This window comes from Dromaius novaehollandiae, chromosome 14, assembly GCF_036370855.1.
Source record: "Dromaius novaehollandiae isolate bDroNov1 chromosome 14, bDroNov1.hap1, whole genome shotgun sequence".
NCBI lineage: Eukaryota > Metazoa > Chordata > Aves > Casuariiformes > Dromaiidae > Dromaius > Dromaius novaehollandiae.
In genome coordinates this window covers 19,450,401-19,478,125 of record NC_088111.1, presented here as the reverse complement: position 1 = coordinate 19,478,125, position 27,725 = coordinate 19,450,401, and the positions used below count along the sequence as shown (strand labels likewise).

Below are 27,725 nucleotides of genomic sequence, written 5' to 3'. Positions count from 1 at the left end.
TAAAGGAGGGAATGTTTGTAAGAATACCAAGTAGGGGAAAATAACTATTTCTAGTTTCATCTTTACTAAGCTTGGAAGCAAAGAAAGGAAACATTTTTACATTAGAAACTGTTCTGCAAGCCGCTTTCCAGTTGAATCAGACTGCCAAGCTGGGACAGGAAGTGCAAATCCACTGAAATGTGCTTTAGTTTAGGGAACAGGTATTAAATGGGAGGTCTAGAGACTTGAGATGAAATCTCACCTATCACATCACAGCTGCTTACATTTATGTCTGCCTTATAGCCCTCATTTCTTAGCAATTTTCATCAGCTGAGAAGGTGCTCAACCATCAAACATAGCATTTTACTCATCACATAACAAAGCTCTCACAAGGTAATTTTTCATACAGCTGGAAATAGCATACAAGCCTTCATTTTGACAGTTCATTGCCATTACCCTCTCGCACTAAACCTATAAATAGAATCCGCCAATCTACAGCTGCCTAGCAAATCATTACACTATTACATCCGGGGACTGTGGCTTAGAAGGAGCAATACTTCAAGAAACAGCTGTCCTGACACCTCACGGTTTACAGTCTCAGGCATCTTCACTGTGACCCAGCAGAAATTTGGCCTCTTCCCTTTTGCAGAAAATGTATTTCATCCATGCTTTTAACAGCTTGCAGGTATGAAGCCCTCATTTAAGGTGTACCTGCTAACTGCTATGGGACTTACAGGTGTGCCACCTGCATGCATATTTTAATTGACTCACCTCTTTTTATTTAGCAAAGTAAAACTGCGAAAATATACCTTTTTTTCCTTTTTTGTTTGGCCTCCAAAGACCAAATTCTGTATTAGATATTAGGGACTTGGTTATTTCTTTTTCTTCTCTAATAGTAGTTGAGTCATGTACAGGGAATTGATTTGGTTTGAATCGCACCAACTTTTAAAATTCATTTTCAGACTTTTCTCCCCTGTTCTGCCTCACAGCAGCTTTGGCTCACAATGGTAGTGAAAACATTCTACACTGCCACTCAAAAATGGTGATTCATGTGGCTTTTTTACCCCACAGAATCACAGAGAGATTTAGGTTGGAAGGGACTTCTGCAGGTCTCCAGTCTCACCTCCTGCTCAGCGTAGGGCAGACCGCAAAGTTAAATCAGGTTGCTCTGGGCTTCGTCCGGTTGAGTTTTGAAAGTCTTCGAGGATAGAGGTGTGACCACCTCTCTGGGCACTGTCCCAGGGCTGCACCACTCTCACAGGGAAGAGTCCTTTCTTTATGGCCAACCATATTAATTATGTGACAGATTTAGCTAAAAAACCCAACCCTTGCTGTCATACTGAGGCTATGCTTAAAAGGTGAGTCAACATGCTCCTGAACCCTCTCGTATGTCAAAAGCGTAGGGTTAATGCAATGTATTATGAAATCTAGTGTGAAATTTGGAAGTCTATAGATCTACTGAAGCTTAAATGCGACATCTCATACCCTAGAACTGTGGGAGTCTTTGGCCAGTACTGTCACTCTGCAACACACCATGGTGATGTTAAAAGATGCCAGGGCTCAGTTTTGGAGAGGGAATACTTCCCATCGGTGTTCATATGAAGGTGATCTTCGAAGGTAAACTTACACAGAGAAGCAGTTCTACACCTCTGCCATTATCTTGCCCAATCCTATGAAGGATCCAAGCCTCCAGCTTCAATTCTAGAGATCTTTTTCAGAGCTCTACTGATTCTTTTTGGCTTGTCTTTCTCTAGCTTCACATGTATTAAAATTTTTCTTCTGAACCACTGACTCAGTTTGGAAGTCAAGAATGCATAGGTTATGTTTCCAAATCTTTCCCTTCATATGTGGATTTATAAGCTTTCTGTGTAGTGAAAAGCAACTATTTTATCATTTTCATTACAACTGCACATGTGTTTTCTGAGAACAAAAACAGGGAAACGAGCGATGGTCAAACTCAGAGTGCTACCTGGATGCAGCACATGCTCTCCAAGAGGTGTCGGCTGACAGTTAACACCAAGAATTCAGTTAAATATAAAAAAATATATATAAAAATTTTGACGCAAGCAGTAAGAAAAAAGAAGGGAAGTAGCCTGTTATATTATTTTAGCCAAACAATTTTACCCAACTTGTTTGATGTCGACTTTTCCAAACAAATACTAGAGTTCTAGAGACTCTTCCTGCTTCTTGAAGGAGACAGTATTGATTGACTGGGCTCAAGACAATCCACATATGTCAGTCAAGTATGACATTGCTAGCAGTAGCTGTTTTCTGTTGAACTGACTAGCAAGTACATAAGTTCAACATACCATAAACTTCACGCTAGAGTGTACTTAAAAATGGAAACCAAGTTTATAAATTGTATGGCACAGCCATATAAATAGAGCCTTAGATTTCATGATGCAAGTTCAGAGAAATTGCATAATACTCCTTGTTTTATAAAGGCAGACCAAATCTCTAATTAACTGTAAGATGTTAAATAAACAGTTTTACAACATTTATAGTCAGTGTCCCAAATAGCAGATTAAAGACATTATTCCTCCTTGCACAACAGTGAGAGTTGTAAGACTCATTTGGTCTACTTTAGGCTGAATATCTATATGAAGCAATGACCCAAAATACTTGAGGCTTTCCTGAAAGGTAATGCTCATTGTCATTTTGTAAAGTGACAGACTTAAGAAAACCAAGGTGCTCAGAAACAATTAATTCCTCCCAGGTCAGAAAAAAGTTCACACACAGATACTGCTTTCTATGACTTTTCTCCCACAGAAAATCTGTTTAGATATGTCCCCTGCTCTATCATGCCCTGTGCTGCTGGAAATAAAGAATCCATATTGTAGGCCTAGATACTGAAAGGATACCACTTTAGCATCATATATCTTGAAAATAGTATGTGCTATTGTACGTGTCTCTTGGAAAAATCAGCTGTGAAAATTTCTTTAAACAATCTCTGGCTTTTTCCCCCCCTAAATTTGCTGTTTCTGAAGACAGAAACACATTACACCTGCCACAAAACTCAGACTCAGACAATCTAGAAAGATTTATGGTGTTCCATTAAGATAGCTACATTCATTTATCACAGTACCAATTTTCCAATGCACTGCTGTACATTTTTGCTGGCTCCTTTTCTTTTACTTACCCCTCTATAGGTATCCTCTGGAGATTTATTATAGTTCCAAAAGCGAAGCCCTGCAATACTTTCAATTTTATCAAAATGGATGGTGAACAGATGATCTTCTCCAAAAGAGAAGGGAATAAGCCACATATGGTCATCCTCAACTGTGATATTAGTCCCATCTATTAACCTGTAAAGAGAAAAATCCATTAGCTGCAAAAAGGAAAAGCTTGTTTTTCCTCAGGAAAAACAGGTGCCAAAATTTTTCTAATTTCCACTTGTAGCTTTATTATGTCTCTGTGCACTCAGCTAAAAAGCACAGTAAACATCAAAAATAATATGTGATCATCTAATTAAAGATAGGGAGGGAGGAAAGACACAGCATTTCCTGGAGTTGGATATGTTTGAGATAAAAACAGAAAAATCCTCGAGTTTTGCTTACATGAACAAAGGCAGGCAGAGGAAAGCCCTGCCACATTTGCATGACAGCTGAAGGTAAAAGGCTTAGGCTCAGAAGCCATACAACTTACCAATACAGCTCCACACCTAAGCTAACACACCTGCCACTCTGCAGCATACTACTATGCTAACGCAACTATACTGACTCCAACAAGGAGCTGGATGGCAGCTGGACAGCTGCTGGAAAGCTCAGAGAAGAAGCAAAGTTTGGTCTCATCCTTTTGCGTGTGCAGTTAGGCATATTCTCCCCCCCACGCTTCACAATGCCCCCTTGTAAGGGCACAGATTTTGGGCTGACTAGAGAAATTTAATTACATCATTTCCTCGTTTTGGAATTCTGACCTTGTATCTCCTACCACAAACTAGGGACACACAAACACAGGGTAAAGGAGAATACGAACTCATTGCCTCACTGTACTTACTTTGTACACTGCCCTGTGTACACAGAAGCAAGAGTGCCAGACTTGGCATTCCTTAAAAAAGTAGATTTGATTAATGACCCTTTCACAGAGGAATTGATGGGGGAGCCCATGAGAGAAGATATAATCCTTGATTTGGTCTGCAAGAGCATCCAGGATCTACTCAAAATGCTACAGTTAAAGAGCACTGTAGAGTACTCAAACTCAACATGCTTGCAGGAGCAGCAAAAGCCAGAAAAGCCCCTACTGCTTCTGTTCAAAAAAGGATCTTAAGCAAAAATAATGAAGCATGTTTAAAAAAAATTTATAGGAGCAACAAAATAAAGTCATTACTCACAGCAAATAATAATATTAAGGGACATCATGTTGCAAGCACAGAACAAATGTATAACACTTAGTAAGAAAGACTTCAGAAAGAGGGAGGACTTGAAAAATGAATCCACCCTCCTAGCTTAGTGGCAGGATGAAGAAAGTTATTGGAAGTCATCTTTCAACAGAAGTCATGATCAAACAAGAAAATAAAAAGGATCATAAACTCTGGAAGGCTAAATGCATACATAAATGCAAACTTCAAAAATGACTTAATAACAGAGGATGGGCAAGGTGGCAAGTTGGATGATAATTTGTAGTGAGCGTTCTTCAGAGGAACTGGGGAACTACAGACAAGTAAGCTTGACATCTGTATTAGTCAAATTAGCAGAAATTGTAATAAGGAACAGAGTTAGTGTATATGTGGATAAATACAGTATTTTAAGGAAGACTCAAAGACTGAAAAAAGAAGGCCTACGTCACAAGCCTATTAGCAGACCATAAACATGCTGGAAGATGGGATTAGAATTGAAAAAGCACTTGCAAATGGAGATATGACCCGCAAAAAACAGGATGCAGCTTCAGTAACAATGCCAAGTCCTTCCCAAAGCTATATCCTATGATTTTTATACTGTTACCATTTAGTAACTACAAGGTAATTTGAGGAAACATACATGTCAATGAATAAAGCTTCAATGAAAACGGGGGGGGGGGGGGGGGGGAGCAAAAGCTGCAGAATTGCCAAAAGTGAGAATGCCACCATGTAATTCCCTAAGAAATTGTTGCCTTTTTCTAACTTGAAATTTTTCCTTGAAATCCTGGATAAGTTTCACTGTGTATGCATAGATACATCCTACAGCGGGGAGACATTTCTGCTTGGAAAGTCCTGAGCAGAGATACCAATCAGGCATGTTACCATCTCCAAAGTCAAAGACCATCTTTTGGAAACATCACCTTCATGTTTCTACAAGCTGCGCCTGGGTAGCTTGTGAAATCTAAGAGTGAGCAGCGATGGTATAAAAATCATGTTTGCATTAACATATGTTAACCATGATATAAAGCTTATATAATCTTATCACTATAAATTTGATGTAAAATGTAAAATCTAAGAATTGATAAAAATCTAAAACTGCTGGTTGATGAGAATATCTAGCAGACTGTCACTGAAACAGCAGGCACAAGGCAAAAAATTACAGAAAACGTTTAGACATTCCAACTCCTGCTACTTACTTTTCTAATGTTCTGGAATCTCCCATATACTCTGGAAGATCATTTAAGTCCTGGGGTGAAGCAGAAATCTGTTCTGTAGTTATTTTTAATGCTTGACCATTCTTTCCTATCACTTCAAGTCCAGTCAGTCCAAGGTAATGAGAGTCTCCCCAGGTCATGGTAAAATTCAGCTGTAGGCCTACATAAAAGAATATACATACATACTTATCAGTTTACAGTAAGGGGCCATGACTCCAAACTTGAATAAGCGTGAAGCAGAAGACACTTCCATAGTTACACAGCAGTCAAAAAACTCAAAGCCTGAACATGAAAGGTCTGAAATTTGTTAAAAATAATCTAAGATGGCAGGAAATCTGGACTCCTCAAAGACTTGAGTGCAAATGTTTGGCAAAACAGAACAGCAATGTGAAATTGCTACTTATAAGTCCATGTCTCCATCAACCACTTGGAACACTGCTCTGCACATCATAGGTCAAGAGTTCCATGTTCTCATGAATTATTCTAAGTCGCTATTTTACTATTTGTTTAGTGATTACATAATTTTTTTTTAAAAGAACTAATTGCTTTTTTTGCCTTTTTCCAAGATGCAGCAGTTTTCAAAGTCTCCCTGTTCATAGATGCTACAAACTCTTCCTCTAAAAGAAGCAGATATCTGGCTTAGACTCCCCTTCATTCTCTTCCCTCTCCGACTCAGCCAGCTGATCACCTTGCTCCTGGCTGACTGAGCGCTTCCTCCCACGTAACCCTTTCCCAGTGCCTCCAGACTTCCCTCCTCACAGATAGCTCTGCCAGGCATCTGCCACTTCGCTAATCCACTTTCATTGCCACAGGTTTGATTTTCTTCATCTCTAGTGAATTCTCGCCCCCTTCCCTCCTCTTTCACACCTACTGCTCTTGCAGCCTTTGCCACTTTTCTGTAAGCTACCTGATACTCACACTCCTCTACCCTCATACCTCGCTTCCTGCTGCTTCATCATCTCCTCTGATTTTGTCAAGGATCGTGCAAAAGTACAACTCTAGCCCAAACTATCCTTTATGTGCCAAGTTGATTCTGTCCCCTACTTCATTATGCGTATCATTTTAGGAGATTATTAAATGGTTTATTCATGCCTTTATGCTGCAACATTCTTGGCGAGACTGCTTAGCTTGCATCTCTGTCTTCTTTCTGTAGGGAGCTATTTTATCCTCTACTCAACGAAGATGCTATTCTCACTGCAGGATGTTCCCTTTCCCATTTGCAGAGCTAGCAAGAGCAAAGTAAGTGGGGTGAGCTCCAGCCATCTGACACTGGCTTTGAAGGGAGAAGACCATCATTTACAGTAAATAGGATATGGGGCAAGGGTGAAGGAGCACATGAGAGAGAGATGTTCGCTGGCTTTGTTTTCCCTCAAGGGCCCACATCTCTTATCCATCACATTGTGACAGAAAACAAGCCAGAGAAGATCACATAATGATTCTAATGATCTAACAGCAGCCAACGATGACTTGAAGGGCAGCTACAAACATGATGGTACCCAACTTTCTTGGTAAAGGCAAACAGTAAAAAAGGGCAACAGCCACAAACTGAAGTGTGGGATGTTCAGAGTAGATGTTAGGAAAAAGACATCCCTCCCCCCCCACTCCCCCAAAGTTAGCACAACTCTACAGCAGGTCACCAAAGAGATGGGGAATCTCAATCATTGAGGATTTTCAAGGCATGGCTACACAAAGCCACAGCCTCCCTGATCTTGTGCTGGCAACAGCTCTGCTCTGAGCCCACAGCCAGACCAGAGACCTCCAGTGTCCCTTCCACCAATGTCTCCATGATTCTGTGACAATACGACAAGAAAGAACTGAACAGACTCTAGTAGTTATGGGATCAGGTAGCAAGAAACCGTGAGTGTCATAGGACGGAGCATAATTAACAAGTCTTCTAAATTGCACAGTGGGAAGTGTCTTGTCACAATAAATACACAAAGTCTAGCTAGAATCAGTTTTCCAAGCACAAAGTAAGGACAAGTCCAGCAGTCAAGAGACTGAAAGTTACAAATTACTTTTTTCTCTCCAATTTCTCATTTGATAGGTCCATCTCTACTTTGGAAGCACAACTCATTGCTTTTTATTCTAAGGGCTGACATTACCCTCACACAGTCTTTCCCATTTCTTTCCCTTCAGATAGCAAATTCATTAATTTGCATATTTGTAACTAATTTGCACTAGAAGTCACATTACAGCTACAGCTCTGACCTCAAAAAGAACGGCCAGAGCACAGTGAAATACTGTAGTATCTACCTGGCCTGTCACAGGAGGATGATTCCTCTCTTCTCACTCTTAACTCATGAGAAACCTAAGGCTGTTGCCATTAGGAGGGTTTTCTACCGCCACTAGCGGCTCTTTTGGAACTGCTCACCCTACAGCCACTCTCCAGGCTTTGATCTACTAGTGCACATATTGTCCAACTGATTACTGTTTTCTATGCACTTTCTAACCTGCTTAATAATTTCTCTCTACATAAGCATGTATGTAAGCCCCAACAATTAGAAATATATGTATTTTGTTTAAATAACTTTGTATTTTGTACTTCAGTACTTCCCGGTCCACATGTCTACCTCCATATAATACCACAGTATCTTCTGTAAATCTCTGCTAGACCTTTAGTGGGCTACCAACATCCTATGTGTTTGTCACTACGCAACTCCAGATCAAGCATATTATCAAATGTCTCGTTACTTAGTTTGTGCAATAACAGTAATTAAACAATACACTTAAGCAGTTGCATGACAAATTTTAGGATTATGCAGAACCAGAGAAGACCTACTGTACCTTAAGTTTAATTATTCTCTTCTGCAAGCTAAGCCACTATACAGCCTCATTTAAATCCAGCCTCTCATAAATCCTAAATGACTAGATCTCTTAAAGAACACCAACTTGTAGGTAAGCCAAGAAAAGAAATGTGGTTTAGTAATGCATTTAACTTACTATCTTCATGTCAGAACTGGACACATGGAAGCATTTTAATGGGACAGTATTGCTTACACTAGTGAAAAGCAGCGATGATGATGAGCCTGCATCTCCAGAAAATAAATAGGAAAGAAAAATCATATAGACAGAAGATTACAAGTGTATCTTCAGGTCCAGCTATTTCATGTCTTACTAAAAAAATACAATTAATATTTACAGCTATGACAAGCGATATTCCATTCCAATCAGCTTTGATGAAAATCCATCACTGTAAATGAAAAATATTTTTCACTTCATACATCACAAAACCCCCCAGATAACCAGGTCTGAAAATGCCTAAAGAAGCACCAGTAGTCAGGATGCACTGGGGTGGGGGGTTTGCCTGTGTGTGTGTGTGTGTGTGTGTGTGTGTGTGTGTCTGTGTGTGTGTGAAATCTAGCATTAAAGCTACTAAGCCATACAGGCCAATTACCTGTACATACTGGTAGCAATTTCCACAAGACTAAGTGTCGATGTACACATAAATTCAGCCGAGTTTTAAGATTTCTTTAGCATTTACAAGGACACTAAGAAATACATAGTTCATTTAGCTGAAAAGTTTGGAGCTATGGCTACACGGGTATTAGATACTATTTCCAAGGCCACTGCTAAGTCTGAACGTATGTACTATACAAATTGCAATCATGCAAGAGTGATCTCATTCAAAAATAGAGTATATTTTCAAACAGACTAAGGGAAAAGATAGGGTCAAGCAGCTATCTGTGCAAGGTTTAGTGTTCATATTGTCATGCTGAAGCCTTCACAAAATTACAAAATGATGTAGGGTGGAAGGGCACTCTGGAGCTCTCTAGTCTAATCTCCTGCTCAGAGAGTCTCTATTAGATCAGGTCACTCAGGAGCTTGCCCAGTGCAAGGTAACATCTCCAAGGATGGAGATCTCAAAGCCTCTGTGGGCCCCTGTTCCAGTGTTTGACAAAGCTCATGGTGCAAAAGCTTTTCCTTGTATCTAGTTGGAAAGTCTTGTGTTCCACCTTGTGTCTACTGCCTCTTATCCTGTCCCTGGGCACCTCTGAGAAGAGTCTGGCTCCATCCTTTCTACATACTCCTCTTAGGCAGCTGTAGACAGCTCCCCCTTCCTCTTTCCTTCTCCAGGACGAACAAACCCAGCTCTCTCAAGCACTTCTCACACACAAGGCACTCCAGCTGCCTGACCACCTTGGTGACCCTCCACTGCCTCGCTCCAATATGTCGATGCCTTGCTTGTCCTATGGCAGCCCCAAACTGGACACAGTATCCCAAATGCAGCCTCATGAATGCCAAATATAAGAGAAGAATTCCTCCTCTCGCCCTGTTAGCTACACTCTTGCTCATACAGCCCAGGAGGCAACTAGCCTTCTTTACTGCAACGCCAAACAGCTGACTGTTCTTCAACTTGTGGTCCACCAGAACCTCAGGCCCTTATCATCCACTTATCCCATCTCTCACCAGTTTGGCTGTAAGAAGACTATGGGAGATTGTGTCAAGGGCCTTGCTAAAGTCAAAGTAAACTGTTGGTAAATTTGGGTTGGTCAGGTATGATTTCCCCTTGGCATCATGGCTGGCAGCAGGGTTAAAGATGGAAAGTACCTACAACAGGTTAAAGTATACAAACCCTCAGTGAATCCACAAACAATCTACCTGTGGTATAAAATCTCTGGAGGTACTGTGAACACCAACACTCATGTGGCTCTAGCACCCATAGCTGTTCAAATTAAAGAGCATCACTTAGCTCTCTCAGATCTTCTAAAAAAGCATCTCGACATCAGAAGTCTCAGATGAGAGAGGCAATACTGATCCTAGACCTTCCACAGTTCTCAGTCATATTCCAAAGAAGCAGCATTAAGAGGGCTCTCACTCCAGGTCTGTGCACCCACTCCCTTCCCCCCAGCATAATGAGAACAACAAACAAGATATGCAGGCAGGACAGGGAAAGTAGAAGTCAAAGTGATTCCCACAAAGACAAACTGTAGATAGCTTCTTGTTTTTGTGCAAGGTCATTTACAAAGATAGTCTCTTGTAGGCAATTAACGGCATTATTTTTCTGTGTAAGAAACTGAATTGAAGTTCCTATTGTGTTTCGTAAGATATGGAAAGCTTCCCCTATGTCTAGCTACCTTCTTATACAGAATTCAGTAGGAATCAGGACCTCTTTGTCTAGTAGAGAGAATACAGTGCAATCAGCTGATTAAGAGCACCTTGTCAGTATGTAAGACTGATCTGCTGAGCTCTGAATAATATTCTTACTTTCTTTTTCACTCACTTTAAGAAATGGGAAGAGGGAGACGCATCTTAGCAAGTTCATAGATATGCTGAATAAACCACATTTGTGTGTATTTTCAGCAGGCACATCACAGGCTGCCGAAAGGTTCATGGGCCTGGCATAAAGCCATTTGCTCCTGCACTGGCCAAAGGACCAAGAACTGGTACTGAAAGTATTGGGCCACCCAGACCTTGACTGAAACTTTCACTGGGGAAAGTCATGAAAAGTAATTTCAAGGCACATAGGCAGTTGTTTTGGTACAGAATACATCCATATTGAGAGTATCTGATCAGTGTAACCCTCTGGTGTACATTTACTGGAGTGTTTCTAGGGTCAACCTGACTTGAGAAATTCAGTCAGTCCACATGAATACACAAAACACAGGATTGAGAAGGAGTTACCAGGTAATGGACACAGCTATCACAAATCCAGTTCAGGGAGCAGGCAACTGACTAGAGTTAATTTTCTGAAATTAAATGCCAATTGTTACGATACAATATTCTGAATACCATAGTAAACAAAGCTGTTACCTTAAAAGTGCAATTACTCATTTTGTTATTCCAGACCTGACATCTGTCACTAAGTTGCGTAGAACTCTGACAAATCAGATACTCCTTGATAACACATCTGAAATATGGTAGGTAAGGGGAATCAAAGAACTTACACTTTCCAGTAAATATCCCTGGTTCCTTGGGTGTAAATTCAGAGAAAGGGTCTGACACAACTACCTGCTCTTGAACCTAAAAAGTAAATCAACAGGTACAATGAATATTCATATCTTCTATAAATATACATTACAGACAAACTGCTTAAAAATGATATTAATATGCAGAAGGCTAGACATAAAAAAAATTCCCACCCTGCCACAGATTATTCATGATTTTGATTTGATAGATTAAATAATGAAACAGGACTACTGCAGCAGAGAAAGGCTGTCCTGGGAACAATAGAAAATACCCCCAAAATGTAGAAGACTATGTAGATCCACAGAGAGTCAAGGCTATTTGTGTGGTGTTTTTTTGGTTTTTTTTTTGGTTTGGTTTGGTTTGGTTTTTTTTGGTTAGTGCATGTAGGAGAATGCACTAACATACAGGGGGCTAACTCTTGGCTGCAGTGACCACGAGACAGTGGAAATCATGATCCCAAGAAGAGGGAGCAGGGCAAAAAGCAGGATCACAACCCTTGACTTTAAGAAAGCAGACTTTGGCCTCTTCAGGGATCGGCTTAGAATAATCACATGGAATACAGCTCTAGAAGAAAGAATGGTCCAAGAAAGCTGGTTCATATTCAAGGATCACCTTCTCCAAGCTCAAGAATGGTCCACCGCAGTGAGGAAATTGAGCAAAGGCAGTAGGGCGCCTGCATGGATGAACAAGGAGCTCCTGTCAAAAACTCGGACATAAAAGGGAAATATACAGAAGGTAGAAGCAGGGATAGATAACCTGGGAAGAACAGACACATTGCCTGAACATGCAGGGACAGGGCTAGGATAGCCAAAGCTTATGCAGAATTTAATCTAAAAGAAGGGCTAAAAGAAGGGCTTCTATAAGTACATCAGTAGCAAAACTAACGCTAGGGGAAACGTAGGCCCTCTGCTGAATGGCACAGAGCTGAAGCACTCGTTGCCTTCTCTGCCTCAGTCTTTACTGGTAAGACTGGCCTTGTAGAATCCCAGGTCCTGGAGACCAGGGAGAAATTTCTGGAAAAAGGAAGACTTTCCCTTCACCAGGAAGGAACAGGTTAGAGAATACTTAAGCAAACTGAACACAAGTCCACAGGCCCTGATGGGATACACCCACGAGTGCTGAGGGAGCTGGTGGATGTCATTGCAAGGCCACTCTCAATCATCTTTGAAAGGTCATGGCAGTCACGAGAGGTGCTTGAGGACTGGAAGAAAACAAGTTTCACTCCAGTCTTCAAAAAGGGCAAGAAGGAGGACACAGGAAACTACAGGCCAGGCAGTCTCACCTTGATCCCTGTGACTCACTATGTGTGCCCAGTGACAAGACTAGAGGCAATAGGCACAAACTGAAACAGGAAGTGTTTCTGAAACTGAAACTGTGGTTCAGGAAGTTCTGTCTGAATATAAGGGGCGGGGGGGGGAAGACTGTTTGACTGTGAAGGTGACTGAGCACTGGAACAGGTTGCCCAGAGAGGTTGTGGAGTCTCCATCTGGGTAGACACTGTCTGGACAGAGTCCTGGGCAAACTGCTCTAGGTGACCCTGCCTGAGCAGGGGGGTTGGACTAGATGATCTCCAGAGGTCCCTTCCAACCTCAACTGTTCTGTGATTGTTAAGAGGGACACTCCCTAGCGTAGGCTGCCTATTTTTGAAGGGACTCAGATTGTTAAGCTGCTCTTATTTATCTGCAAAGCTGTCATTAGCAAGTGATAACATGTTGTATCAGCAACATGTTGCAAATATGCTGCAGATTCAAGAAGTTTGGAATGAAGGGAAGACCTCAGAATGTGCCACCACAAACTTTTCTCTAGATTTGGGGGGGTGGGGTGGGGAGCAGAAGAAATGAACAAATCTATGCAAGAGCTTGCATTTGTTTTTTCACAATACTAACTGATAATTAACTAAGAAAATTAGGGTTGCCAAGGAATATGTTTTTTCCCTCATGGATGAAAGAACTGATGATATTCATCTTTGCCCAATTTGAAATGGTGATACTTTTGAGAAGTAACCACAATAATAACTGATGACAGCATGGGACAAAAAATTAAAGCCTTTTGCCTCCAGCAGCACTCCATATCTAGTTCATGTCTATTTTATGTTTCTGAACAGAGCTGGAGCCAAAGTAATGTCTCAAAGATCTAGTAAAATTATCTAAATTGTGCAATACACAAGACGACAAGATCTCTGCATTTCCAAAGACAAAGACTTCCTCAAAGCTCTTAAATAAGCTAACCTGCTATGAGGTAAGAGGGAAACTCCTTACTTGACTAAATTGCTTAATAAATAGGAATAAACTGTTGGTTTTGACAGGTATCTGGTCTGGGGCCTATGCTATTCAACGTAATGATCCAGTAAGGGGATAACTCGAAGACAAAATTGGCTGATCATACCAAGGTAATTAGGGTAGTAAAGACAAAGGTCAACTGCAAAGGTTTGCCTGAGGATTTCATTTCACTGAGTGAGGGTGATAAAACAGCAAATTAAGTTCATTCTAGATAAATATAAAAATGCTGCACATGAGGAAAACAATTCTCATTTTACATATACAGTAAAAGGCTACAGAGTAATAGAAGATTAGAATGTAATCTCAGCATTATTACAGGTGGATCTACAAAAACATGAGCTCAATCTTCATTAGCAGTCAAAAAAACCCAAACAAATAGAAATTTAGGAGTCTAGACCCATTCTCTATAGTTTCATTCATCATTAGAGGTGAACTCGCTGTGATTCAGAGTACACCAAATAGATCTATGTTGTGCCTAAGAAATATAAAATTTGTCAATGCTTTTCTTTTACCAATGTATTAAATCTCTACAGTAGAACCACTGAGATCCCTGGACCTTACACGTTTATACCCCAGGCTGCAACATACTTCAGGCAGCAGAACAAGTGTCCTTGTGATGATTAAGTAGGTGAAACTGAACAAAAACTGTACACTGCAATAAACTCACACAGGTAACACACAAAAGATGGAAAAACTCAACTGCTGTTGAGGCTACCTTTCTAACAGAACAGTGGCTCCATCCTTGATCTCTCATTCCTTTTTCCTCAATAACAAATTAAAGAGCAACTTTCAAAGAACAGCCTAGGAATTAAAATTTGTAACTCTACTGAATACCAAAACCCATGGATATAACAAAGCTCCTGGTTTTACAGAGCACAGTATAACGCCCTCCCTTGCAGGCCATAAGGTAGCTTGATGCAGGTGGTTTATCACCTCTTTTCTCCTTCCTCTTCCTTTCTTGGTCACTAAAATCCCTCCATTCCACTGGTATCTACTATCTTATTTCAGAAGTGGTCTCATTTGCACTATTCCAAGTAAGAGTTACTACTTCTGTTCATGAACACTGCCCTCCCTATGTACTTAGATCCCTATGACTAGGACAGAATACCACCAGAGGACAGGAGTTACTGGAAAAGAATGAAAGAGCAGAAAGTATTACTATGGCTCTACATGTGGCCATAGCACCTTCCACATGAGGAATGACTGAAAAGCAGAACTGATCATTCTACAAAAAGGAGACTTGGAGCAGTTGTAACAGAGGCATGTAAACCTCTTGTGTGGCTTAGAGAAGCGAATAGGGAATAATTGTTCAGTCCCCTTCAACGTAAGACCTGGAGGCCATTAAATGAACCTAGAGATATTAGGTTCAAAACAAACGGAAATATGTGCTTCTTCACACTACGCAAGTTAAGCTAGGAAACTTACCATAGAGTATTGAAGGTCATAAAAGCGCATATGGGTTCAAAAAGCTAGTAGACCAATTAATGAAATAAAAATCTATCAAAGAATACTAAACACAAAGGCCAAGTCAAAAAGTCTTGAGACACAAATTCCTAGTGGCTGTGAGAGTATTCCAGAGAAACACCACCGCACGCTTTGCTTGCCTTGTTCTTTCTCCCCAAGCAGTCACAGTTGGCCACAGTTAGAGCTGGGAGAGGTGGATTAGCTATGGGTCTGGCCTGGTATAAAAATTGACACATTAAGGATTACTGAAGTCATGGGAAGGGAGATCAAAGAGATGAGCAGTGATAATATTGAGAAGGATGCGAGACATTTCTTTAAGAAATTTTGAAGAGTTCTGTAGTAACACACTATCTCCATCCACTGAACACGCTATGGGGAGAAAGGGTAACTGAACAGGCAGATTGTTCTACCCAAACCCAAGACCAGTGGTCTGAATGACAACGGGGAAGGCAAACAATCTAGTATATTTATATCATTCTCATGGCATAAGCATTCAACTACAAAACCCTGATGGTACTAGCAAATACAGAATGACAGGAAAATCAGTGGCTCAATTACAGTAACATGGTTAATTCCGTTCCTGACACGGCACATTTCAGAGTGAGAAAAGGTGTAAAAGTATCACAGATGAACAGCAGAATAAGAGGCAGAGTCTCTGAGTAACGACTGAACATTGCAGGTCTAGGCTTCTGCAATGGATGAAGTACAGTGAATGCTCACAACTAACAACTGATCAAGAATAGCCAGGTGAACTTCAATTTGTGTTCATGAAATCCTAAACTGCACAGAGTGTCTGACCGGTCTAGGATACTGCGAGCAAAGATGACACCAGAATTCTTGGTGCCAAAGTGTTAATTAGCACTGGCAAAGTCAAAGGGTTAGAGTTACTGATTCATAATCTTAATAGTGATATAAAATTTCTATGTCACAATGTTTCCCTTTGTCCTATAAGCCACCAGGGGCAAAGGACAAGACAGAACGGGCAAGCTTGATAGCAGCACAAGGCTCATTAGGAACCATATATGACTGGGAACTCCTGAGCTGAAGCACTAGAATTTGTATTGATTCAGCTTTCGATCTCCTCACAGATTTGCAAGTATGACTGCATCACCTAGAAAAAGATGTCACCACTGGAAGAAGAGTAGGCACTCAGTAAGATTCTGAGAAGGTAAAAAACTTTGATGGCAACTGGACCAAGGATTGCCCCATACCTTTCCTGAGCAGAAAGTCTTGCAGGATCTTTGCTCTGATGCTGGACTGGCTCAACTGGTATGACACAATACTGCAGTTGGTAGAAATACAGCCTTCCTCTAGTAACCTACTGTATGGGTTAGTAAGGAGGATTTTTATGCTGCAAAGTGGACACAGACCTGCGGGAAGGCTAGTCAAAAAGGGAAAGAGAAAAAAAATGAGAAGGGGCAGGGAACAGAAATGTGCTACATCCCAATGGATGCTGAGAAGCAAGATAATGCCTGATTCTTCTCACCTCAGATACTTAACTAGTGGGGGAAGGAATAAGCAAGATTACACCCTCCCTATGAAAAATAGTCTTGAGTGATAGAGAGCACAGTTACTCATTACATGAATTGCTGTATGGCAGAAAATAAAAGTTTTGGTAAAATCACTGACAGCAGCATAAACTTTCAGGTGTATCTGAATCAAAAAGTAAATAATAAGAAAATAAGAAAAAATATATATGTTCACACATACATATGTACATGTACATACATATGTATATGTATCTACATATACATGTGTGTGTACGTATATTTATTTAAAATTCAGTATAGTCTTCCATGTACTCTTATAAATGAACCAGAGAGAACAAAACTTGGAGAACCATTTGAGCTTAAAAAAAAATATTCCCTTAATTATTAGTTTGGTGATCTTCAAAATGGACAGACAGCTGTATCAGTTTCAGTTTTACTGCATCATGGGAGTTAGTGCCTCCTACTTTCATGATGTTTCAGAAATACATTAGAGAGATTTCTGAACACAGAGATCCTACCTTTTGATCCGCTGTTCTTAACCCTGCCTGTGTAAAAGGCCTTTCATCTCCCTCCCCATCAGCAGTTGTTGGCCTCTTTAGCTCTTCTTCGTATCTCAAAGAACAGGCACTTTCAATCTCTCCATCATATGTCTCATCATAGCAGTATATAGCTTCAAGAATATCATCATCAGTAGTGAACAATATAGTATCCCCAAAGTGCTCTGGAGCTGAAAGCAACATACAAGATTAAATGTAGAAACTACATAAAGATTATATATAATGTTACAGAAATCCAATCTGGTTGCTAAGACAGTGCTAAAAATAAAAATTAGCTCTCTATGCTATTTAATTTCACAATGTCATTAGAGAATGCATTAGTGGATTTTACATTACATTTTGAAACTAAAAGGATTAAATACTATAAAAAGCACCAACTTGGTTTGAAGTGGAAGATGATAGCAAACAAGCTAAAGGTATTTGCTTATATTGTGCTGCTGTTTCCACAAAGAAAATGAGGAATGATATCATACCTCCAGACAAGGTTCCTGAAGCTTTTGCGATTTCTCCTTTAAAGATGCATTGTTCGTCTAACCCCATTACAATGTCTTTCACACCTCTGAAAGAGTGTATGCGAGATTTATTATAATTCCAAATCCTAATCATAGCTACTTGACAGGGATTCACAAAGTCAATAAAGATAAAGTGACGTTTTCCAGGGGTAAATGGCGCTAGCCAGAGATGCATATCATCCTGCGTCCGATTTACCCCATCAATTAGGTTGGTTATTACTCTGGGATCTTTGCCATAAGCTGGTAAAATATTTATATCAGGTGGTTCAGCTGTTATTTTTGAAATCTGAACAGGCTCTCCTTTAGAACTGAAAACTTCAATTCCATTAAGACCAACATAATGCCTGTCTCCCCATGTTGTTTGAATGTCTATCACTAAGCGCTGCCCGTAAGGCAAAACAGGGATTTTGAAATCACTTCCATCATCTGCCTCCATAGAATTTTCTTCTTCTTGCCTTCTTGGTAGTGTTTGTAGTCCATCTTTTCTCATTAGCTGATATTCTCCAAGTTGGTTGATTTTCTGCTGATGGAGAAACTCATCAAAGATATCCCCTTGAAAATCCATATTAGAGATTCGGCCACGATGAGAATAATTAAACTTTACTAAGGAGTTCCAGGACTCCTGAAGAGTATGTTCTTGTTCACTGTGCCATCTTGCTCTAGAGGTTGCTACGCCCTTGGTAGAGAAGTCTTCATCTGAAAACATCACATAAATATTTAATGCATAGACAGGACTGGAAACAAACCACCATAATGCAAACTTTCTAAAGATATGTTTGTCATATTCATGTTCCATCACTACTAAATTCTGTTGTCACTTTTATATTGCTTCTCAATCACAAAGGCTACATGTCACAATTTGCATCCTTCATTTAGACTTAAAGAAAACCATCATTTTCAAATATTGAAAAGTACATGCCAATATAAAAAATGCAACCAAGTTTAAGACTGAGAATTCTTGACTCCAAAAATTCATCATTAGTGAGCTTCATAATTTAAGGTCTTGGGCAAAACCCTTAAAAGATCTAAAGCTTCTACAGGAAATGCTCATTGATAACTACATCCTACCTGCCTCTGCTACAGCCTGCATTCCACATTAAATTTGGAAGATGACAGTCTACTATTTTACTTTTATGTCCACTTTATCAGAAGTTTCTTGCACATACGTCACATATTAAATACAGATCAAAAAAGCAAGCATTAAAATTCACTCTTCCCCACTACTTTCACACATCTTTCTAGCTGTGGTAACTGTAGTCTTTTCTTCTTAAAATAGGTATTATTTTTTTCAGCATAAACATAAGAAAAATCGCAGAGGATACAAGTAAATGCTATAATGCTTCTGGGACAGAAGGCATAAATATTCGGTAAGACAGAAGCTTTTAGACAGTTTCACCTCGTATTATTTCAGCAAGCAGAACTTCCACTCAACCTTTGTTGGGTGGTAATGTCTGGATGCCTAACTTTTTAAAGCGATTAGATGGCTAGCAAAAAGTAAATCCGTGTCAATTAACAGACTGTACTTGCATGAAGCAGTGGTCTACTAGATGATCCACGGATTTTGTCCAAACAACAATAGTTTTTGGGTGGGTGTCACATTAGTTTAAACCACCTGTTTGCATTTATGCAGAAATCTCAATGATCAAGATTTGCAGAAGTTCTCAAGTACTAATGGCTACAGAGACACAGTCAGAAAGAGCTGAACTAGGGAGGTTTTTGAAGTATTATGGAGAAAGGGTAGTCTTTCTTGTCAAAAGAGGCTGAAATGAGATGAGAAATTCCAGTGGAAGGGGTTGGACAGGTTTGGCACCAGCAGAAAGAAACTGACTTACTTGTACAGCTAGTGGACAAAGACATGACTCCTCTGCAGGGTACATGTGGATGGAAATTGGAACTCTATACATGTAACATTTTAAGATAACCTCAAAATACTGTAGGAATTTTATGCTTGGCAGTATCGATCAGGTATTTTCTGTATAGCAGGTTAACTTTTATTTTTATGGTTAGTGTCTCTAAATTTCAAATATGTCTGTCTTTGAGTTTAAAAAAAAAATGGAAGTTTAAGCTGTCATTAGTGTATTTAGTATTTACAGATAGAAAGAATTGACTTGTGACCCTAAGGAAGTCTTAAGCTTTACATCACAATGTTACAAATCCAATAGCTACCTCCCTCCAAAAATACCCCGCCTAAATGCCTCCTTATTGCATATGAGCATGTAGGATACTGCTGAGTAACCTTGAAGAAACCGCTTGACTGTCCATTTCCACTTCCTACCCTGTGTCTGCGCACGCTGTCCTGCCCGTATCTTCGAAGCGCCAGTTGCCTTTCACTACCATCAGTGAAATGTTCGTGGTTGGGGAATGGGGAAGAAGAATATCTAGATAAGACTATGCAACAAGTAATATCAATGAACTAAAACAATTATTTTTTGTTTCTGTTGTATCTGTGAGGATTTTGCACTGCTTTCCTCCTCTGAATGCATGATTTCTGTGAAGTGTACTCTCTTACATGTTTTTAAAACCCTATATATAAATACAGCACAGAAAAAGTGATAGTCTTAGTGAAAATCTTCAGTCAGCTGAAGTTATAGATTGTACCAACTTATCAGAAACTGTTTCTTTCTCCCTCCACTGAGGGTTTTTTGTTTGTTTGTTTTTAACAACCTTATTCAAAGCAAGAAATGCAATTGAAAGCCCCTCAAAATGATGGCTGGAAAGATACTAACTATGAAGCACACTACAGTGGGCCCGTGGGGGGGGAAAAAAAAAAAACAAAAAAAAACAAACTACTGCTAAGGAGACCTTGAGCTGGGCAAGGTCATTTTCATAAATTCAGCATCAGATCCACATAATTGCAGGTCCTCTTCCCTTCAGCTTTTGTCACTGTCTTTGGCAGGCATAGAACCCTACACAAGGTGTTACTGTCTATGTCACTGATGGGTAAGTGCTCTGAACTCCTCCTCTTTACCTCGCTGCCACTCGTGCCACCAACTCACCTCACTTTTCCTACCATTTACTGCAATTTGTGTTGTCATCGTCCTCCTGCACAAGATCTCTCTTTTTCATACAGGGTCCCTCAATCACAGCAGCCTAAGCCACTGCATCTGTATTAGCAATCCTCTTAACTTCTGAGTGCTACTCAAGTAAAATTGGAGGACTGCAACACAGAAGAAAAGGAGGCAAGGAAAGACATTCATGAAAGAAAGGTAACAAAAGGATTGAAAAGAAGGAGAGAGGAAGAAGAACTATGCAGGAGAGAGGTACCTCAAAGAAAGGGAAGAGAGAAAGAAATTACTAGCTACATTCCCTTTGCTTCTGTCACTTGCAGTAAGATACTTCAACTCTGCATCCTAAATGCAGGAGTCCAGACTACTGAAATCCTACCTCCCTGCTGAAAAGTAAAGGGACTGTGGCAGGTACAGACTGATTTGGTCTGATTCTTATGAAATACATAAAATTAATTTTCATTCTGTGTATACAAAAATCAGTGTGTTACTCTAATCCTACTAATAGGTAGGACATTAACATGAGTATTAACAGACACAATTTAATAACCTGCCTAAAGCTTTTGCCTCCATAATTCACAGTCAAGTATTCTGAAAGCATTGGCCTGGGACTAATCTGATTGCTTATGCTGATTTTTTTTTTTTTTTTAAACTTAAATTAGTGGAGGAGTTCCATAAAATCAGTATCATCCTAGTATTACATTAATATTGAAAAGAACTAAATAGAATAATTTTGCTGACTTTTGACACTAATCTCATGCAAAAAAACCCCCCAAAGAATAGCTCAAGTAATAAAGCATAAAACCATTACTAGCAAACATAATTTTATGGGAAATCGGTCTTATCAAATACTTTATTAGCTGTATTTCTTAGTCAAATGAGGCTTGTTGATTGTGGCATCTGTCAATCCTGACGGCTAGGTAAGAGACCTAAATCAGAACGCCTAGAGAAGGGAAGTCACAACTGGGAAGAGAATACTAGGTCACCGCTGGGCAGAGTCTGTAGATGAGGCAGACTGGTGGCATTGGAACAACAGTAAGTACTGGCCAATTCTACAGACTGATCTGGATCATTTTGTAAACTGGTTCATGCAAACAGGATCTGGCTCTTGCATTTCTGTAGAGCAGAAACAATGGTTTGAAGGATACAGGCTTCCATGGATTAATAAGTCTCTCAGGGGTAGTTCAGAGTAAATGCAGAACCTACAAGGACTAAGAAAAAGAACTGACAAGGAGAACTATGTCTAAGATGCCAAAGTGAAGCAATAAACTGAGAATGCCCAAAGCAACTAAAAATAATTAAATGGGAAAAGGCTCTTAAAGAAAAGTGATGAGAGGCCCAAATATTTTCCCCACTTTTCAGCAAGAGTGATGATGTACAAAGAAGATAATGGTAAAGTATCTAATGGGAATGCAGTGGGGGTAAATACCTTAGAGGAGCACAGCGGAAGCAAAGTATGCTCTCCTTGAGACCACCCTGGGGAGGCTGCTTCATTTCTATCCCAAAACAATCAGGGAGCAGATAATAACAAAGATCTTCAACAAAACTGTCAATGATGTGTTTTCTTCACATAAATGAAGAAAGCAAATGTACTACCAAATAATTACAGACCCAGTGGCCAGATTTTACTTCCGTACAATGTCCCTGAGTGGATATTAAAGCAAATGGTTATCAAGAATAGAAATACATGCCTATTGCAGTAAAATGCAAAATAATATTGTCCCAATAGACTGCTTGAAGATTAACTTTTAGCTTTGTTTTTGGAATCATTGGGAAAGATGCAATGTTCCTAATCTGTGACTAACAGTCATTTAAAATGAAGGACAACTGAGATAAGAATAAAGATTTTAAAGCAGATGGGTAACTACGTAAAAGAGGGATATGATTTGTATGCATAGGCTGGAGATTAAAGCCTGGCCATTCCCCACCCCCTACTCCTTCTCAGGGAACAGGAAATACAAACTGGCAGAAAACATGCCTATTTCAGAGAACTTCAGTCATTTGTAAGTCACTTTCTTATTCAAATCACTGTCCATACGTACAGTCACAGGGTATACTCACAAAACCTCCCAGATCCTCACAAATCCTCACAATTTACCTGGGGAAGAGGCTAAATAAATAATTACCATTTTAAAATATCAAAGCTTGAAAACATGAGGACGAGCAAGTGAAGTATTTGACATCCACTGGCATTCTACAGCTTTGAAGCACTTCCATAGGACTGATTTTCAATAGCAGGCTAACGCGTTTTTAACTTACGTACGCTACATTAAGGAGCAACAACAGGAGAAACGGAGCTCTGAAAGGAAAGCAGAGGGTATCTTGGCAGTAGAGGTCAATGGCAGAAGGCTTACAGGTATCTGGCATTACTTTCAGTGCCTAAAATTTATTGTTTATATTACAGCCACAGGAAGGAAGAGGGATATTCCTGCAATAAACTCTGCATGTATGGAAAGACTATCCCACTTGCAGACATTCCTAGCCTTGCACATGCCTGAAGGGATTGTAAGATGGATGCTACTCAGAGAGTCCAGAACTAATGACACCTCAAACGTGCGCTCCCTGCGGGCCTAGGAGGGTGTCTTGAATCACCAAACTCCACATCCCACCAGCAACACATACTGTACGATTTCTTTTGTAACTATACTGAACTACATCTTGGGACGACACTAGGAAAACAATCAAACAACAAACCTCACCACAAATCCTTTCTTCTACCTCTGTTGTGCTAAACCCAGCTCTAATTGTTCTAGTTATAAACAGCAGTCACATTTCCTTGCTGCAATCATGCACTTCATCTCCCAGCTCATTCTAAAGCTCTCTTCTGTATCTGTTCCACATTGTAATCAGCTTTCCTGAACATGGATGATCAGAACTGCAAAGCTGTTCAACTGAAGTCTCAGGAGTGCCTGTCTTGAGATGTTAACATTTCCGTAACTCTAACAGAAATGCCTCTGCTGATACATCCTCCAAGTACATTGCTATATTCATGTCTGCATGTCACTAGCATTTCATACGCAGTCTGCGATCAACTAATCAGCTAAGATCCTTCTTTTCCTCAGTCATTTGCAATTGATTATTCAGCTTACAATTTAATTTTGTTATTAGTCCCCAAATGACCTTGCAACCAGTACTACTGAATTGCATTCCACTTCTATTACTGCAGTCCTCAAGTACATCCTTCTGTGCAATTTTGCAACCCTCTTAACTCATAATATGCCAATTTATGTTATTTGCAAATTTTAATCAGCATTAGTTCCATCAGCATTTTCTTTGCACATTGAAGCAGTTATTGAACAAGTGTATGGTTTTTATAGCAACATTAACTCAAGCCAAGTAGGCATGTACATGGAATTTCTAATTTCCGTTTTTCTTGTTAGTCTTCATTTAAAGACCAAACACATGCTGTGAAGTTGTACCAGGGCTTGTGCAGCCTCCCCGTTGTCACATATTGCTATTGGGAAACTGCAGTTCCCTTAGCCCCATACCAATTAAAATCCACCATTCTTAGGGAAACACTTAAAACTGTTTCCCTGTTGTTAATGCTCACTCAGCTCCACTTTGGAGATAGCTTTACCCTGCACAGTACAGTACAAATAGAACAAAAGTAGCTACGTGGCATGCTATTTTGCCAGGAACACACACATTTGGGGAGTTTTATTTTCAATTTTTCCGTAAAAGTCTGAAGCACCAGATGACTAAACTTGCTCTGAGCAAAAGTAGAGGAAGGACATCACAACTAGAGCCCTGATAACCCTCAGGTGATAGTTTACACTAGTACTCTGAAATCATTACCATTTTAACACTGAACGGAAATTACTACAGTGGGACTTGCTCACAGTTTCTGTAATACCAAAAAGTCTTTAAACTAACAGAGGTAGCGTAAAATGTGTGAAACCGCAAACGCAGGTTTTGCTGAATGGATGGGCAAAGGTGAGATGGTATTTATCCTATTTAAGCCATTTCTTTTTGTTCTTTGAGGCGTGATTTCTGATATACTTATAAAATGCTGTTTTCCCCATACAGAGCAGCAAGAGAAGGAAATTCAAGTATTTTAAGTTTAGTAAAGAACTATTCTCCTCACCTTTGTCTGATAACCTTATACAGTACCTGCCATGGAATTTCAACCGGCATTCCTGCATCTCAGCATCTTCCTGTTTCTTCAGACTGTATTTTTAATGAAAACTTCCAAATACTATGTACAACATGCTACACTTTCATGGATATTGTTCTGATGGTTAATTATGCTACATCTACACCTAAAACTTGTGTGTATTTTTGTAACCTCTTCTTCCAATTTTCTGGGCCTTGTTTCGCCTTTTTCTGCCAGATGTTGCTTATTTTGAGACAAGTCATCCAATCCTAAAGAGCTACAGAGTGTCAAAGATTACCTTAAATAGCCTCCAAAAGAGAGTGACACATGGCTTGAAACTGAAAAATTGGGAATAAAAATACACTCTGATCAACTGAAATAAAAAAAAATTTTGGTTAAAGGCTAGAGAAAGTTCAACTTGTGGGTATCAAATTCTATTTTAGTGTTATTTAAAGTTATTGAACACGGATGCATTACCCACACCCAGAAATTTCTTAGCCACGGATTGCTGGAAGTTGGTAGAAAGCAGCAAGTACCACCAGAACTTGCCCAGTTCTCCAGCTCTTCCCTCAGGACACTTTTGGACACTGCCAGAGGCAGAACATGGCTACACAGACCTAGGTCCCCCATCTCCAACAAGATGCTGCCAAAGTTGAACAGGTTTGGAGAAGGATGACAAAGATAATCAAAAGCAAGGAGCAGCTTCCACATGAATAATAATTACATTGACTAGAACTCTTCATACACAAGCAGAAATGTCTGAGGGGGAGATATGAAAAAGGTACGTAAAGTCACGAGCAGAAAAGGAAAAAAACAAGGCCAATTTTCCAATCATTCCAAGTAAGCATCAGGGCTATAGAATAAATCTCACAGGTGACAGGGCCAACACAAACAAAAGACAATTCTTCACCCAACAGGTGGTTAAACTGGGGAATTCTCTGGGTTCAAAAACTGACTGCACTGTTTTGTGAAAGAAAAAGAAAAAAAAGAACGTCTGTCGAGGCCTACTGAATGGAAAGACCCCACCTCCGATTTAGCAAGTCCCTAAGCCACACACAGTGGTAGGCTGGGACAGCTTATGGAGAAAGTACTACTTGCTTGCCCTGTTCTTATTCTGGTCCCCAGTCATCCCTTACTGACTACTTTTGGAGAAAGGATGCTGAGCTAATGGTATTTTAGCAGTGGCTCATGACTGACACTGATGGAGCTTTGCTCTCTCCCAGGAGGGCCATCCATATGCATATCATAAGAAAGTAAGAATTACACAAAATACATAGCATACGCAGCAAAGTTTGTGTTGCTGTAAGATCTCTTACTGTTTTGTTTCTATAGTCTTTAATTTTAGCATGCACCAAAACAAAGGTTAAAAGAGAATATAATCCAGTAAGAGAAGCTTTACATGCTATATTGTGATTTGGTCAAATCTTCCACTTTTAATGTACAGAAATCATTAACACTGCTTGTCACAGACCCTCAATTAAACTATATATTCTATGTGCTCCGATTATAAGTAGGTTTCAATTCCTTAACATAAGGCAAAAATCTGATTAAAGGATTTATAAAATAAAATATATCTCAGAATGGAATGAATGGCATTGAAACAAAGAAATGAGAGATTTAGGCCTACCAAATATAGAGCTGTGTGACACGGCTCAGGGATTGGCCTGGAAACTTGCACAAGCCACTTCTACCACAGAGAGAAGGCTGAGAATAAGATAAGCTTGGTTAAAACATTGAGATCAATGGCAAAAAATAATGTCTTCTATTTGTTCTCTTCTGTGAGGTATACACCAGGGCAAAACTGCAAACAGCTGGGAAACTGCAGAGCCCTCTCTCACCTAGGCAGTCAAATTCTAAAAAAGAAAAACCAAAAACACCACCTGTTTCTGCTTATAAAACAAAATAAGGGATTAAAAACAGCAATTTCAAAAGTCAGATTTGAGAGTATACAACCTGTAACTGCTTATATTATTCCATCTTTTCTGGATTTCACACCATGGAGAAAACAACCACCACACTGTAAGAAACTTTTTGATGAAGTGAAAATGTTGCATGCTTTTGCCTTGAATAGCTAGGGCCAGGGTCACAGTCGGACAAATCTCTCCTCAAAAGAGTTGCCCTTTTAGTCTCATCTTTAAATACTATTAAACAAAACTCACACCTGTGGGGTTAAGTCTCTTGCTTCTGCCAAGATGCCTAGCCTGACATGCAGGCATTCAAGAAAGGAAAAACACGCACTTTGTTACAGGCTTGTTTTTTTTAAAGTACACGTGGTGTTCATCAACAGTGATAGAGCAACACATCAGGACTGCCAAGAGAGGCAATCTTCTAAGGCAGTATTAAAAACAGGAGCACTGTGCTCAGGCTCCATGAGCAAGACAATTTGAGAGAGCTTAGTCCTCAATGAAAAACAGCCAAACAGGTAAGGGCTGCCTTAATAGTTACGCTGCAACTGATCTGCTGGGGAAAAAAAAAGAAAAAAAAAATCCACTTTTGCTTATATTTAGTATAACGTTTCTCTGTCTCTAGCCTAAAATGTCTTTGCCCAAAATTTCTTATTCTAAGGTTCCCATGAGATAGCAGGTTGTACTGCTTCCTAAACAAAACTTGTAAATTTGCAGCGTACTAGGCCACACAATTTTCAGATTAAGAAATCCATTAGCTTGGATAGCTGCATCTTATTTCCCTGTATTGTGCAGACAAAAGTTAGAGAGATGCATAAAGAAGGTGAAAGAGAAGCAAGAGTAGAAATTGCAGTAAGCAGCCAACATTCCCATTGCAAGAGACACAAACCTACTACACAAGGGAAAACTGTAAATTTAACTCACTACCTCAAGGCCACATTCTTCCTCAATCTTTCTGCAGATTTTCATTGATATTAGCAAATAT

General features: G+C 39.8%; 1 protein-coding gene across 9 annotated transcripts in view; it reads right to left on the bottom strand.

Annotated features, from left to right (window-relative positions):
• Positions 1–27,725, bottom strand: part of KATNIP (katanin interacting protein) — an 82,823-nt gene that overhangs the window by 16,696 nt on the left and 38,402 nt on the right. For all 9 annotated transcript variants that reach the window (XR_003260354.2, XM_026107705.2, XM_026107706.2 and 6 more), the window contains 5 exons: positions 17,700–18,434; positions 17,188–17,396; positions 11,415–11,490; positions 5,512–5,689; positions 3,119–3,284 (listed from right to left, as the gene is read on the bottom strand). Coding sequence is in view for 8 of the 9 variants with exons in the window: in XM_026107705.2 (XP_025963490.2) it covers positions 3,119–3,284; positions 5,512–5,689; positions 11,415–11,490; positions 17,188–17,396; positions 17,700–18,434 (1,364 nt within the window). In the remaining variant the exon portion in view is untranslated. The remainder of the gene's footprint in view (positions 1–3,118; positions 3,285–5,511; positions 5,690–11,414; positions 11,491–17,187; positions 17,397–17,699; positions 18,435–27,725) is intronic.